Raw genomic sequence first — 16,677 nt, forward strand, 5'->3', positions numbered from 1 at the left:
TTAGTGTTGTTTACTGTAGAGACAATCTCTTTTTAATTGATTATACTTATTGTGCGTTTAAATTACATTAATTATGTAAATCATAATAAAACTCCAACTATCTTATCTATGAGCTTAAGTGGACAACGGCTTTTGTTGACAAATTCTTAACAAAGCCATTTTTTTTCACAATTTGGTCCTCCCTCTACCTACTTCTAACGACCTCAAATATTACCCTGTATAATTAGGTTGACCTTTTTCGAACTTGTTGAAAACACTTCAACTACTACGCCTTATATCTTACTTATCAGTAAGCTGAATCGTCTGGAACCCCATTTTTTGGTCATCAAAGTAGAAAAAAATATAATTTAATTATAAAAGTGAGACACAGTGACTTGTTGTAGCATATTTTTGGATGTATATAAATCGGATAAGTCATTTCTGAAAATAGAAATACCAATAAAAGACAAAAAACACATTGATTTCTATTAACGTTTGTGGTCCAGGCAATTTTCTATATTATTTTACTATAATTTTAACTTACTACAATTTATTAAATAATTAGATTCTTTCTCAAAGAAACAAAAAAATAACGCAAAAAAAAAAAATTTATCAAGAGCAAAATTAAATAATAACTTTGAAAGCGAATCACTTTTACTTCTCTATCTATGACGCAATCCCACACATGAAAGAGGTTTATGTATATAAAATATAACTCCACATCTGACCGTATGTACAAGAGCCCTTAAACAAAGAGGCTCTGGCAGAGAGCCAGGTACAAGTTTAGACGAAAATGAATTGTCGCTTAAATAATTTCAGGAGAGGTAACTTTGTGCTGGAGGCTGTCAGGTAGTCGGCCTGTCCACACACCGCTTTTAGTATTGTATACGTTCCTACACAATTTATTATGGGATGTCTGTGTTTTAGAAGATTAAGTCAAAGAAAAAAAGTGATGTTATACGTAGTTATAGTTTTGTAAAATATTATTTCAGTGATAGTATTCAGTTGCGAATGTCAATATTAAGTCTGATGGTCTAGACAATAAATTGTAATGTTTGAATTGTAATGAATAAAGCTTGACAAAAACATACTTATTATACTGAATCAAGGTTTCTGCATTTGAACAATATTTTAAGGATGGATAATCATAACAACACTAGTAGCATAAATACTTATTCCAAAATTACTTAACCTGTTCACATCTTCTCCATTAATTACTTTTCAAAGTGCTGAGTGTGCAAGGTTTGGTTCAGCGAGCGAGGCAAAAGAAATATCTAAAAGAAAGTTAATAGTTTGTACATATAGACTACCATTTAGCCATAATAGTTCGTAATAACTCGTATATGTCTCCGACAAACCTCCCCCGCAGATCGTTACGCTGTTAATAGCTTTATACCCTCCCAAATCATTAGTTATCTCCGGGTTATGGTGCTATAATGCCTGAGTCATCTACTGAAACATGTTTTGTCCAATCGTAATCAACTGCGTTTAGGGGTCTAATTACTTATAAAATAGAACTTAAGCCCAGCTTAATTAATAGACCGTTAAAGACTCTACAATTAGTTAGGTATTTCGTTTTTAGAGTTTCTTTCCCTGATAGTTAAAATGGAAGCCTACTAAGGCTCTGATGTTTGTCTGTCTGTCCGTCGATCTGTCACCGTTCTGTGCTGTAAATATGTACCATATAGCTTGATAGTTTTGATGTATGTCTGTTGCCGCTATAACAAGAATAATATTAATTAAAATCGTCGTAGGTACAGTCATCAATTAGTTGGGTGACTATTTCATTTTGAAAATTGTATTTCCTTAGCCTAATGTTATGGGAACCTTAGTGTCGCGAGCCGGACTCACACTTGAACGGTTATTCTTAACATTTTTTGTTTTTTTTTTGTCTGGGTTGAGCCTAGTCTATGAGGATCATAAAGATAGCTTTGATAAGTAACATGCTTGCTTGCCTACGTAGCAAGACTTCTCACAATATCAATATCGTCAATTATGGAAATGGATACATTGTCGAAGTGCCTTGAAGTCGATGCGAGCTAGTACTCTATAGTTGTGTAAATGTGTAACCTAGGTGTCACAATAAGAACTGTATCACATAGCTCTTTATGTGTATGGAAACTATTATCTCAATAGTCAAACAATTTGGTATCTACTTATAGTAAAAACAAAAATACGTTAAAAACCAAAAGCTACACAAGTTTGTCTCAACAATGAAAAGAATCACTAAAAAAGTTTTCTACAAAATTTTCTTTTACCGTCACCATAAAATAAAACTCCATAAAAATGTTTTCATAACCTTCTGAATAAGTGACACACGGTTATTTGTTTAAATTTTCCAGCTGTTTAAGACTCTTTACTTTGCATGGCAACTGATTGACGATGATTATTCTATTTCCCTTACTCACAGCATATTTTTTTTAATCTTACTCCCATTAGTTTAAAAGCCTTCATTAATATTCAAGATCTTGCGACACGTATTTTAAAACCCGTTGAATTTAGGACGGGGGATCAGTCGGCTGTTTCAAAAAGAGGAAATAAATGGTAAAAAATATACTCTGAGACAACATGAAATAATTCTAAACTTTCCACTTAAAGTCGAAATAAAAAATATAATATCGAACTCACCAGATTCTAAAGAACATACGTATATAAAAAAAAAATTCTTAACCAAACTTGGTTAGACGTAGGATTTCAAACATTCAATTTATATCGTGGGAATCAATCTCGCCATTCTCTGCTTGCATAGTTGGTCACTATACCAAAGGGAAACAGCGGTAAATTTGAGTAAATACATCTCACCGTACCGTTCGCAGTAAAACAATTTAATTTCGCGAACAGAGCTTGAAAATATATCGACCTTTACGAAATGTAATACTCAAAATTGTTAATTATAACTTCTGAAGAAAACCGTACTTGGATTTCTCGAGTGTTCTCATCTTCTCATTGCTGACCGTAGGGAACATTTTTGTTTTGTTGTTCTCAATCCCATTACATTTCGTCTACCTTCCTCAGATAAAGGTACGACGATTTATTGAGTGTCACAGTACACACAGACACTTACAAATGATCGTTGCTTGTTACCGTTTGTCCTATTTGTTTAGGTAAAGTAGGTAAGCAACACTAGTGTGCGCCGTATAGCCTAGGGAAATAGAATCTGGAGCAATCCCTATGTAGTTGCAGAATACATTTGATTTAAAATTCACGATGTCACAATAAAAGTAAATATGTAGTTGCAACAGCGTCGTTTTTTTAAACCTTCAAAAATATTTATAAAAATGCATTTTTTTCTTTTCTTTTTTTATCGAAACTAAATGCACAAACGCTTCAAACAATCCCGAATATAAAATCAGAACGTCAAAAACAACTCAAGCGCTGTATGCGTGGGATCCGGTGACATCACTTAACCAATCACATCCGTAATTAGGTCAGATGGTAATCATTCGTCGCGGAATGAAGACGTCTTGTTGATAATGAACTTGAAAAGTGGAACGGGGGTGTGTCTTGCAGGCTGCAAGCTCCCAAGGCCGTCCCACCGCATAGCATTGTATTACCCACATCGATTTATCGAGCGGCGCGCGCCGGCCTCTTCGTCGCCTCCCGTCCCCCTGCCACCTCTTTTCCCACTATAAGGCAGCAGACACACAGCTGGGCGACCGCGGATAACATTAATCCGGTACGTTAAGACGTTTTCATTTTATAAAGCTTTTTATAAGCGAGAACTATTGTATTGCGCCTTTTATGTAGAGTTTATGCTTTTAGACGTGTCTGATTTGATAGGGAAGTTTTCTTAGAATTGTTTTTATACTTTCAGGTATTTTATAATGTAATGTAAAACTTGAGATACTGTGTATAGAAAGTGATAAGCTTCGAATATAACTTATGAAATAATTAAAAAAGAAGTATAAATAAATTATTGATAAATTAATTCGTTTATTTGTTATTTATTTTAACACATGGCAAGACAAGACAAGTATTTTCTGTAGAGACAATATATTCAGTGACAAACTATCGATTTTTTTACACACAAAAAATAGACGTTAAGTTAATTCAGGTGAATTTCCTAATTAAGTTGTATTTTTATTTTCTTTCATTTTTCATTTCTTCCAATCTTTTATTTACATTAAAAGCTGCAAAAGTAATTAATAAAAGAAAGAAAATAAGCAAAAGAAAAATAAGCCTGGATAAAAGTACGCAAGAGATATTCTCAAAACGGATTACGGGAACTTTTAGGGAAAAAGTGAAGCACCAAACTGAAAGTCAACACTGAATAATGAGCTCGTTCATTCCGCGACTCTGAAAAAATATTTGGGAGGCCCTACTTGTTTCTGAGTTCACGAGGACCAACTTTAAATGGAATTATAATACTTGTTTAATAAAATCACGACAACGACAAGTAAAATAACTGAAAATCTTTTTTTTTTCGAATGTGATATTAAAAAAAATAACTCAAGTAGAGTTTGGCTTTACCTTATAACTATCACGAACAACGTTCTATTCGGTTCAGATTTCCAATTTGTAAACTAATACCAAAATGTACTGAAAATCCACGTAATAATGCACTGCGCTTAAAGTTTCATGACGGTAATAACAGCGGACGTTTATTCACAAGAGGTCTCATAACTCGCCCCTTCTGGGCCCGAAAATTTAACAGTGTTCTATCGTAATGTATTATACGTTGGCGACATATTGTCATTTGGTATACTCGATGTATGTATGTCGCGATGTTCGAGCCTGAACTTCGTTAGATGACACTACACTCTGCATACAGAATTGTGTAAGTTAATTTAGAGCAGGACTCGTCTCCTGGGATGTTTGCTACTGATCTCGACAAACGTAGTCTGATATGCGCTTCATACTATGTAGTTACCGAGTACATGATACACGAACGGTAACAGCTCTATCTGGGACAGTCGCAACAAAGTAAAAGAGAATTGCTGCTAAAGCAAATTCGACAGTAAAAGTGTAACAGGTTTAGTTTCCTCAATTCGTACATAAAATCGTTTATTTTCTCTGAATAAAAAAAGTGTAACGCTCGCGTTCGAGGTCGGGCCTATCAGCTGATCTGGGATCCACACCGATCACATGATCATTTATTCATTGTACGTTCAGTTCGACGCCATCAGATTTACACACGTTGGAGTACCCAACACTAATATTCATATTTAAACGAATCGTAATGTTAAAAGATAACTTGGTCATAAAACCACGTAAATCGATTTGATTAACCAGGGCGATTATATGAAACATTCGTTACCAGAAAATACTCAAACATTTGTTATTTAAAGTCGATACAATAATGTAAATGTTGATACTAGGTATATACCATTGTTTCGCAATAAAAGAAATGAACATGAAAAGCCTTCCTAAGAGAAAGGCGATGACAAGATTATTGATTGCGAACAGGTAGAGACACAAACTTTTCGGGAAACTCGTTCTTTTTGTACATAATTTCTGTCTTAAATCCAATAAGGTGGTTTTCTTCCGTCCCCACACGCTATCGTCGGTAAATTGCCTTACAAGTTTACGTGTGCTTTGTATTCAGCTCAATAGTAAATAAATAGTGTTAGAATTTCGTCGAAATTGAAAACTTACGCTTAGCTGCCGGCAACCGCCGAAATACAAATTGTTTTCCGTGATAAATTGTTGCGCTTGCATTTGTTTTATTAATTGTTCTAAAAAGTTTGTTGGGTAACAAATGAATTACGGTTCTGAAGTGCTGAAGCATTATTTGTAGGTACCTAAGAGCGTACCGGGCACTAGAAGCAAGATGACCCAATCTGCTGTGAAGACCGTTAATCGGGTTAAAAGATTATCCTGTTAGGACTGTTACCGGTATATTTGATCAACCTCGATACAGATTGATCCTATTCTACACAGATTGCTTGTTTAGAATATAGTTCCTATGTGGACGGCAAAGCGCTTCAAAGCATATTTGCTTTAAAGTGCATCTGCTATAATATTGATTTTTCAAGTGAGTGACTATCGAATATCGCATGAAATGTGCTGTACAAGTATTTGAACGATTGAATCATATTAAGATAAATTATTTGAACACTTTTTAGATTGATTCGGAGTCCACACTATCATTTTATGTTGTGTACGTTGCGTACACAGAATCAATGTGTCTCTAGTTTATGAATTGACTAGGACGTGTTCTTCGCTCTCTTCATAAAAAAAAAAAAGCTTGTAAAACATTATAAACCGTCATCGAAAACAAAACTGCAACGTATTTAAAAACTCAATAAAACATCGTTCTTCGGTATCAAGTTCAATGACCGAAACATAATACATTAAAATCTAAGAAAACGATCTTAGTTATTTTTCTTATTAAATACGAAGTCTCTTTGTTTACAAATTGCTGAAGCTTGAAGTATTTGTTTTCCTTTTAATTTTGCTCTTCGCTGAAACGAAGGTTAAAAGCACAACAGTCTTAATGATTCCTGTTATTAAAATTTTCTTATTCAGCGATTTTCTGATAAAAAATACTATTATACGTATTGTTTTTCGAATATTTTGACTTGGACTTTAATAAGAACGGCCTCATATAATTGTTATGTAAGATGTAGGTAGTACTTCTAAGAACAAACATCTAAGTTTCTGTTTATTGCCAGACTTGATAAGAAATATTTCAATTTACTTGTACAATTGCTCAAAATTGCATTACAAAGTAATTTACCTAATGGCTAAAATTACAGATAAAACACAGCGTCTAAATCACCTGTCAAATCTCAATAAGAAAACCCATGTCAGCGTTACAAAAAGGTCGCATTCAATTTAAAACCTCATTACATGCGGCGACAATAAAAATCAGCATGTAACAAATATTATTACCGGCCGTTATTTTCACTTGGCGCGGTGTACCCGAAGCCAACGGTTATGCGTCCCCCGCGACCGATCCGGGCGGCCGATGAAATAATGATCAGACGATCGGCACCTAGATCAGCGGGCAACAGCCACATTACAGCGATCCTAAAGTAAAATCTTCCCGTTGTGCAAAAGAGACCCTGCTCTAACATTGTGTAGTGTCATCTCGCTTCCACAACTGCAACAGTCTTCACTTTATAATGTATTGGTAGGCCCTCAGAATTGAAAATAACCCTCTATTGGCTATCTGTTGAATGTTGTAACTATGTGCCAGATTTGATACGGCACTTAAGCTTTTCATTTTATATTCTTCGTGTAAAACCACTATTATTAATACGATAAAATCTGTATTACACCGTGAAAAAGTTTGTTCAATTTCCATTTATTTCTAATGTTTTTTGGTATGTGGAGTAAACACGCATTTCACACATTTTGTGCTTCGAATCTAAATTAAAGCGATAACTGCTTTTTTATTCATTTGAAGTTGATTTAAAATTGTGACCAATCAATCGAATGAAGAGACAGCCCAGGTTTTAAATTATGTCTAGGCGAAAAAAGACTTGTTGATAAACTTCCGTATAAAATTTGCTGGAATATGATAAAGTGTGGATCTATTCCGCGTCGTCACACTGAAAGCGACTCACAAACGAGCGTCAAAATGTTTAAATGACCTTAATACGTGACCTACTCGGTCAAGGTCATGAGATTCGATTAAGCGATCTTATTTAATATTCTTGAACCACTCTAACAAGACACATTAATTTTAGTTTCTAATCTTATGCTACTACAATTTACGGTGTTTTTGAGTTGTTATAGATAGTTTGTAGTATTATTTAAAAAAGAAATTGTTTTGGCTGAATTTCTGGGATATTCTGGATGATCTACACTTGCTTATAAAACAATATCGTTGCAAAATTAACCCTTATTGCTTTGACACAAAAATGTTGAAGGGTCAGTCCCCACTGACATACCAGCGGCACACAGTAGCTGGAAGGCTTCGGGACGCCCTGCGGCTTTTCTCTAATCTTTTTACTCACGTAGATTAGATTCAAAATCGTTTGTCATTTTTAATTGTGACGCATATAGACGCTACCGGCCCCTGCTCTTGTTATACAAAAACATATAGGTTACAAATATTGGAAAGTCTCTTTCATATAAAATAAAACAAATGAAGATTTTATTACATTGTATGCCAGTATCATCGCGTTTAGTGGCCGTAACATTATCTGATTCTGTTATTCTCTCTATGCATATACTTAAAATGGAACACATAAACAGTATTTTATGGCTTCTCTCACTCTAGAGTCGCAGTTACGACAGTCAACACGTAATTACGACCAAATCTTAATCTGTGAAGTTGTTAGTACAGATTTTATGACGTAATTTGAATATGTTGTGCAACTCTATTCTGTTACTGATTATAAAGTATACATATAGTTTGTTTCCTTTGAATTAAAACAATGTGACAGCGATATATTAAAACAAGATCATTTAATGTTAAAAAAAACTATTGTAATATAAAGGTATATTTTCATGTTATGTAAAGCTTTCTTATAGATTTTCTGCATTTCTTTCACTACTTCTTACTTCTGCTTCAAATCGTTAACATCTTCCACATTTACTGATTGAAACTTGGTTTGTATGTAATTCTTTAAAGTTTATTAGAGTCTACCGAGCGTCATAGCGCCCGCCCTCGCATGTAGCACCATTACGTTCACAATCCACTCACCGTACATTTGATTGTGATTGATTTACCATTTTCACGACACGAGTATTTTTTTTTATTCAGAATCAGCTAATGGATTCAAGTTAGCACGCCACGTTTCGCGATCCATCTTCGAATGCCAGTGACTTTGATCATTTGATTAGCCTGTTCATTGGGCATAGATTTTCTTAAAGAACCGCTCGTGGCAATGTCGCTTTATAAGGGAAATAATGTAGAGTGCAGTTCTTATGATTGCTTTTCCTTAATGTTTGCCGTCACAGATCACATAAGTTTTAAGTACATTTTTATGGAAATGTTTGTAAGGGACTTGATTATATCTGGCAGTGAGGCAGTCTACATACTTATATTGCTGTAGAGCAACTTTCTTATGCTCTCTCTTCTGCTTACCTTTACAAGTAACGCAGGTTTGATAATCACTCAACGTCGTACACACGTCTAGGTGAAGATTTTACAAAGGAATCTCACTGAAACGCTATCGTACATTGAAATTTCAAAGCATGGATTGTAAAAATATCTGGGAGCAAGTATATTCTAAAAAGGAATCAATATCTCCAGCGCTCTGCATTTGAATGACGTAACGCCATCATTGGGGGCTCTAAATGTATTGACGATATATTCTCTTTAGGTAAAATTAAATATCCAACCACAACGTTTACCATTTGTTTTTGTCGAATGTTTGAGGTTTCATTATCGATTCGCGTGTTGCTTTATAATATGTTGTACGAGTATCTCGCTGTGTAATTTAATTACATTGTTAGATTTTGTACTAAAATACTAGCCCTTTTTTATTCAGCTTGTATATGTAATTGTTATCGTTACCACGTTCAAATAGTTTTTGTACTTAATAATAACTGTCGGGATACTTCAAAATATTTTAATGTATGATACATATTTTGTTATTAGTTGTTTTTGTCTTGAAAAACCGGTTGGACTGGTAGCCGACCCCAACATAGTTGGGAAAAGGCTAGGCCAATGATGAAAATTATGTCTTGAATTTATTTGAAGCTTTTTAAATGAAGATTAAAGTCTCTGTCATATTTACAATGAAGGTAATAATATTAGGAGCCGAAAAACAGGATTAAGAACTGACAAAGTCAATAAATCTCAAAGTGTTTTGACATTTGGCGGCCTACCGCTTTTCAAAATAAGAATTGTGGAAATGGCAAAGGTTCACTATATAATGCGTGAAGGTTCGTCTCGTTTCCATAACTTTGTAAACACCCAAGGAAAGAGTTGAAAAGCTATAGTGTATATTAGAATATTGACTTACAATACAATTCTAAGAATACACCCTAACTGTATTTTAGCCAAGTCTTGAAAAGTAAGAGCACCCTTCAATCTCAGCTCGTTGTACAAATTGAAGGACGGACGAATTTCTCAGGAAATAAATACACAGATAATCGGAAAACAATTCTTTGGTGGAATTCTTGTTAACGTGACGACAATGGGACAGCTATAAGTTTATCCTTAAACCTATCACACAACTCGTAGACAGGAACTAATGTCATGAACAAATTCTTTGGAAGAAATGTTATTCCAATTTAGTTGAACATAGGAGCATTTTGTTATGGGAGCGGTCGAGTTATAAAACGAGCCACCTTGTCTAGTGACGTCTCTACAATCGTTAACACTGATTAAATCGGTCATATTGTATATAGCAATAACAATACTGAGACACATACCAAAAAAAACTGTAATTTCCATAAATTTTGACTTTTTCTCATCGTCAACGATCGAAGAATTTTTGACAATTTATTTTCGGCCCGTTCTTTCTTTACACTTTTTTGCTCTAACTGAAATTCAAAACCTAAAATTACGTTAGCTCTATAATTACATTATCAAATTACGTAAGCTACAAGTTAATCTAAAAGTCACAGATAATAAGAACACTTCAAGCTATAAAATTAATCATTTTAGTTTTATAATATCACCGTAATAAGTAACATTTTCTTGTTACCCTACACCGTTGGTATCGACTAATTAATTAATCTCCACGCTACCGTTAACGCTGTAAACGATACGCAATTTTAATGGTGCTAGTAATTTTGTTTAATTAACACCGGAATACCTATAATGCCATAGGAATCTAAATTACCTGGTAATCAAAGAATGTTATCAGTATTGTAATCTTTCGAACAAAAAATGATTGATGATTGTTTAAGGTTGAAACTTTATTGTGTTTTATTTAAAATTTGCGAAAAGCAGTATGTGTGTTATAGCTAATTTTATTTTATTTGGTTGGCCAAGCGAGATATCGTCGTCGCTTTGAAAGACAGGAGAAGTAACGAAGCAAATTATTATATACAATTTATTTTATCTACCGACTTGCTGATCCAGCTAACTGAAAACACTTTTGTATTGTGCTAAATAGCGTTATTATATGATGCAAAGAAGTAAAGGAAAAACAGAATTATGTGATATAAAATACGATTTTATACGTTGGACATAGCACTCGATCATCGCACAGACAGTACAGTCAACATCAAAAGTAAATTTAAATTTTAGTGATTCATCAATCACTTTTGGATATTATTTTTGTCAGAAAATACAAAGGAATGCAGGTATTAAAAATTAACTAATATAAACTACGTTTTAAAATGGATTTGCTTTAATATGGATTTCTGTTAGTGATTGTACCTTAATTTTAGTGTTCATAATTTATTCAATGTTATCATTCAGGTCACCCGCCACCAATTTGATATTTTCCCAATTTATTGGTAAATTTCGTTTAGATAATTAAGTTTGTTGACTATAAAAGTACCTATTATACTCGTACTAGCTAGGTGAAATGTCGTCCTTGTTGAATTTGGTTTCCATGACAAAGCAGCATTTTTAATGCGACACGATACTTGGCATATTTTATTAACAATAAAAGTAAAAACTACGGTCTGAAAGACACTATCCACTTTACTAATAATAATATATTTTCTTTTATTTTTCAGGTACGACCTCAACAGAATATCGAGTGGCACTAGAAATGTGTTTCAATAAGTATCTCATAAAGCTGGCGGACTACTTCAGATTGTACTCTGACACATCTCGTTAATACCAGTGTGAATATAAAAACATTCAAAATGATCAGCAACACGAAGATTGTGTTCACCAAACTCCTGCTGTGGTACTTCGTGTCTGGTGCGTGGGGACGGTCGTGGGCGAATCATCACGACACAACGACATCTACCACTCAGACCACGCCAACCACCAGCCCGGCGCCAAAGAACTTCCACAATGACCCGCTCATCGTCGAGACTAAGAGCGGCCTCGTCAAAGGTTATGCGAAAACAGTTATGGGCCGAGAGGTACACATTTTCACAGGCATACCGTTTGCCAAGCCACCTCTAGGACCGTTAAGATTCCGCAAACCGGTACCCATCGATCCATGGCACGGAGTACTTGAAGCCACAGCGATGCCAAACAGCTGTTACCAAGAACGGTATGAATATTTCCCTGGGTTCGAAGGGGAAGAAATGTGGAATCCAAACACAAACATATCAGAGGACTGTCTGTATCTAAACATTTGGGTTCCTCAACACTTACGGGTACGCCATCATCAAGATAAACCTCTCGCGGAAAGGCCAAAAGTACCAATCCTTGTGTGGATTTACGGCGGAGGCTACATGAGTGGTACGGCAACACTCGACCTATATAAAGCGGACATAATGGCTTCTTCCAGTGATGTTATAGTAGCATCCATGCAGTATAGAGTTGGTGCGTTTGGATTTTTATACTTGAATAAATATTTTTCACCGGGAAGCGAAGAAGCTCCGGGAAATATGGGTTTATGGGATCAACAGCTTGCGATTCGTTGGATAAAGGATAATGCTCGTGCTTTTGGTGGGGATCCTGAGTTGATAACATTATTTGGAGAGTCAGCTGGTGGTGGAAGCGTAAGCCTTCACATGCTATCACCAGAGATGAAGGGCTTGTTCAAAAGAGGTATTCTGCAATCAGGGACATTGAATGCTCCATGGAGTTGGATGACGGGAGAACGGGCACAAGTCATTGGAACAGTTTTGGTTGATGATTGTAATTGTAACAGTAGTCTCCTAGCTGCGGACCCGAGCTTAGTAATGGACTGCATGCGCGGAGTTGATGCCAAAACTATATCAGTACAGCAATGGAATTCTTATACCGGTATATTGGGATTCCCGTCAGCGCCGACAGTCGACGGCGTGTTTTTGCCCAAAGATCCCGACACAATGATGAAGGAAGGCAATTTTCATAATACCGAAGTACTTCTGGGAAGCAATCAAGACGAAGGTAAGTTTTTGTTGTTCATGACATTATTTCTACAAGGGCTCTTAGAACCACGTCCGAGAGATGAGTCGCTACCATTATTGCCCTGAAATTAATTTGAGATTAAAACATCATTTTATATAGCCAGTTTTTAATATTAATAAGGAGAATATTGACTGAAAGTTTAAACATGTTAGTGCTGGAGTATTTTACACAAAGTAATAACACAGAGTGGTTTTCAACCTGTTTGTGACAAGTAAACAGAAGAATCGATTTATCTGATTGACATTAAAATTTTACTTTCGTGTAACAGAGCCTAGCATATTTGAAATCAAATATTGATAGTAAATTGGCTTCATCAGTTTAAGTGAAAAGGATTTTCATGATAAAATATTTACATATTTTTTAATATTGTAATCTAAAGATTCCCTTGGCTACTACAGATTAATTACAGATCAAATATGTTTATCTTTATATAACTGAATGGACACTCCACTAATGTAATTGTATTTGGTGGTTTTAGTAATTTTTAAATGGGATACTTGGAATTTATATGCCTCAGCCTATTTATCATAATTCGATCAAAGAATTAAATGAAAATCTTTTCACAAAGTTGGCAACTGGTCGTAATATATACCATAATATATATACAACACCAAGTTAAGGAAACCGAAGATTTCGCGTGCCACAACCCTCACGTGTGACATTATGACTTTTATAAAAGTAGTAAAAATGTTTGTCATGTCTCTATAAATCGTATTCTGTATGACAGTTGACATGCCAGACACATTCAGAAAGCAAATGAGTAAAAAGCTTATTACGTACGACTTATCAATATTTGGTGTGGAGCGTGGAATCCGAGGTCGTTTGTATCTGCGAGTTCTTTACATCGGGTATGTAGTGGCGGGGCGACGCGCCTGCGCAAATCTATGTAGACACAACAACAACACGCTGTGGGTTTTAGCCGTGCAGGTCGTACTACCAAGTACTACAGACTCGCCCACGTAGAGGCGCCGCCCGAGCCGCCCCCTGCCACCCCCTACGTACTGTTGCCACGCACCCCCCGCTAGAGGAACGTCTCCACGTTCAACTAAGGACAACTTACAGAAAATGAGATATTTTATTGCCACCTGGAGCTCTGTCTTAAACCAGTCGAACAAATCTCGAGACTTTTGTAAATTTGCTTTTTATTGGACTGCCTCCTTGCCTTTGCGGTTTCGGAGAATTTGTTTTGTTTTAAAGTGCACTTTATTTGAATTAACTCAATTAGCTTCAAGCTTCGGAAAAATTTATCTTGACATTCTTGGCAGCAAATTCATATAATACAAGATTAAGAAGAACTCAATATTAAAGACTAAGAATATTGTTATTATGTTCAACAATATAAATGTCTCATTAAATTTAATATCTGACAGTCCCCTGAAATATAATTACGCTATTAAACAAAGTGGAACATTACATTACATAAAGAAATAAAATGTGATCAAAAGTTTTACGAATACTACAATTACAAGGGAATTCCATTTACGAATAAAATATCGTACTCTCTTATTTACTATTTCGTTGAATAATCGAAGGCTTGATCGAATAACAAACCTTGATTAATATTCAAATACCGACGATTTGCTTAAATGATTCAAATAATGGAATTCGTGATAAGGTAAATACAGATAGTTAAGTTTATTCCACAAAATTCTTTACTACATTTATTTGGATAAAAAGTGCTAAATGAGGTTATGTTAGCTGGTTTTCAGACGTGAATTCCGTTCACAAAGTGTGACTCCAAGAAAAACAAGCCTTTATTTACCTAGACTTGTATAACATTAGTATGACTGACCTTGGAAAAGTCGTTCTTATTTTTTCATAATTTTGTTCAAAAATTCTAACGATTAAAAATATTCGTAACAAATAATTGACTCTTAAACATTTTGCATTTTTATGTTATATCTCAGAGAAATAAGGAAGAATTAAACGCAGGTACGGTTGGCACGTGTAGATTCTTACCCCTTCAAGAAAAAAAAACATGAAATAAGAATCCTAGCAAGCAATTTTCCGTTCGTTATAAAGTCCGCCGAGAACAAGATAATTGGATTTCAACCGTGCATCTTGACTGAGCTCCGCTTTACTCGCACAGTTGACCAGCTTTAGTACACGCTCCTTTAAACAAAACTACATAGCATAAAAACTATAGAGCAAGGAAAATTTACTGATCTTATCACAGAATTTTTTATTAAGTATGGAAAAACACTTGCCATAAAAAGTGTAGATTAAAAAAATGGAGGGAGGCCACTATCCAGCAGTAGGACAAAAAAAAAATGATTCAAGGAACAGAGAGGTTCAAAACAAGAAGAAAGGATAGTTAGGTAGGTTTGTGCGAGTAATACAAAGTTATGTAGGCCAACAAGAAAAGCCTTAAGCGTAATAAGAGTATTAAACACTCTTTTAACAATATCCAGCTGTAGAAGAGTTCACTGTTTTCTTATTTGGATTGCGTGTACTAAGACATTTTAAAACCGATCACGTATGAAGCCAGACTTGAACTTTGACGAACCCGTCTTATCAAAGCAAAAGATATAATAAAACATATTTCTTTCGCAACTTTCTTTTTCATATTTCTTCAAAGAAAATTACTTCGTATTTATTTTGAAGCAGACTGACTAATCTCATTTTGCACTGGATTTAAAAACAATCAATTTGAAGTTCATTTGGGATTTGGAATTAAATTAATCAGAAGAGAAATTACCAAGATTTCTCTCCCTTACATTTCATTCCAGAGAGTGCCTCTCTTGTAAAGGAGCTTTTTCCTCTGCTTTGCCAATATATTCATACGAATCTTCATCCATCATAAGTTTAAACCCATGGAATATTTAATACCTTACTCGTCTCTGAGTATCACTGGGAGTGACTTGAGAACGTTTGAGTGCTTTTTGACTTAGTTACGACTCGATTTTACGATTTAGCTTGTCTTGATTCGTTGAATTTCGATCTCAATTTCAATGATACGGTTTAGCTGTATCGTTATTAGTGTAATATTGTTCGTTGATTAGCAGTCTTCAGTTCTTCAGAAAAATGTATGTCAAGTGTTGATACGTATCAATTTTAGAATACCAAAAAAAGGGATACTTTTTTGTTAATAACTCTTAACAAAACCAAGTTTGGATTCTATGTAACATAGTTCTTGCAATATCGAACCGTCTGTTACAAAACTATTTACCTTTAGCAGTACTTGCTAGTTCAAATAATTGCGATCGATAGCAATGGTATTATTGCCCGCTGAAGTAGAATAAGTTCTCTTTACAACTGACTGCGATGGACTTTTCCGAGAAAAAGTAATGAAATTTAAGAGGAGCTTATAAGATGGTACTTGTGTTACTGATAGTGAAGGTTCTTTGAAAAGTATTTTTTAATATAATACGAAACGTATTGTGTGGTTTTGATTTATAAAATGACTTTTAAATTTCCATGAATTATAAAAGTTTATAAAAACTGAAAAAAAAACATGTTTCGGCAAAAGGCATAAAAATCACATCTAAAATCAAGTGAGAAACGTGTAAACACGGAAACATTTTCCATAAATTGCAAACCTATCCCAGCTTACTAAGCTAACACAGTAAAATATTCAAAGGCACATAAATCAGGGCAGAAAACGTGAAATCATATTTATCAAGTTCAAGGAAATGCAATGCACGATGTTATGCAATAGGGGCCGTATTTACTAACGTAGTCGCCTCGTATACGAGTGCTAGGGATATTGCAACAGACACGTTTGAAGCCTTCAAAGGATTTTCTTGTATTTTCACCACTTGAATCCTAAAAGCTAGACTTTACGGATTCGAAAATAGTAAAATTGCATGAATATGAGTTCTGTT

General features: G+C 34.8%; 1 protein-coding gene across 3 annotated transcripts in view; it reads left to right on the forward strand.

Annotated features, from left to right (window-relative positions):
- LOC113500463 (acetylcholinesterase-like) overlaps positions 1–16,677 on the forward strand; it is a 67,373-nt gene that overhangs the window by 22,491 nt on the left and 28,205 nt on the right. For 2 of the 3 annotated variants that reach the window (XM_026881270.1, XM_026881271.1), the window contains exon 2: positions 11,515–12,832. In XM_026881270.1, the coding sequence (XP_026737071.1) occupies positions 11,647–12,832 (1,186 nt within the window). In that variant the 5' untranslated portion in view covers positions 11,515–11,646. Of the gene's footprint in view, positions 1–3,259; positions 3,656–11,514; positions 12,833–16,677 lie in introns of those variants that run through there. The other variant, XM_026881272.1, reaches the window with a different exon arrangement.

The sequence above is a fragment of the Trichoplusia ni genome, chromosome 14 (genome assembly GCF_003590095.1).
Source record: "Trichoplusia ni isolate ovarian cell line Hi5 chromosome 14, tn1, whole genome shotgun sequence".
Lineage (NCBI taxonomy): Eukaryota > Metazoa > Arthropoda > Insecta > Lepidoptera > Noctuidae > Trichoplusia > Trichoplusia ni.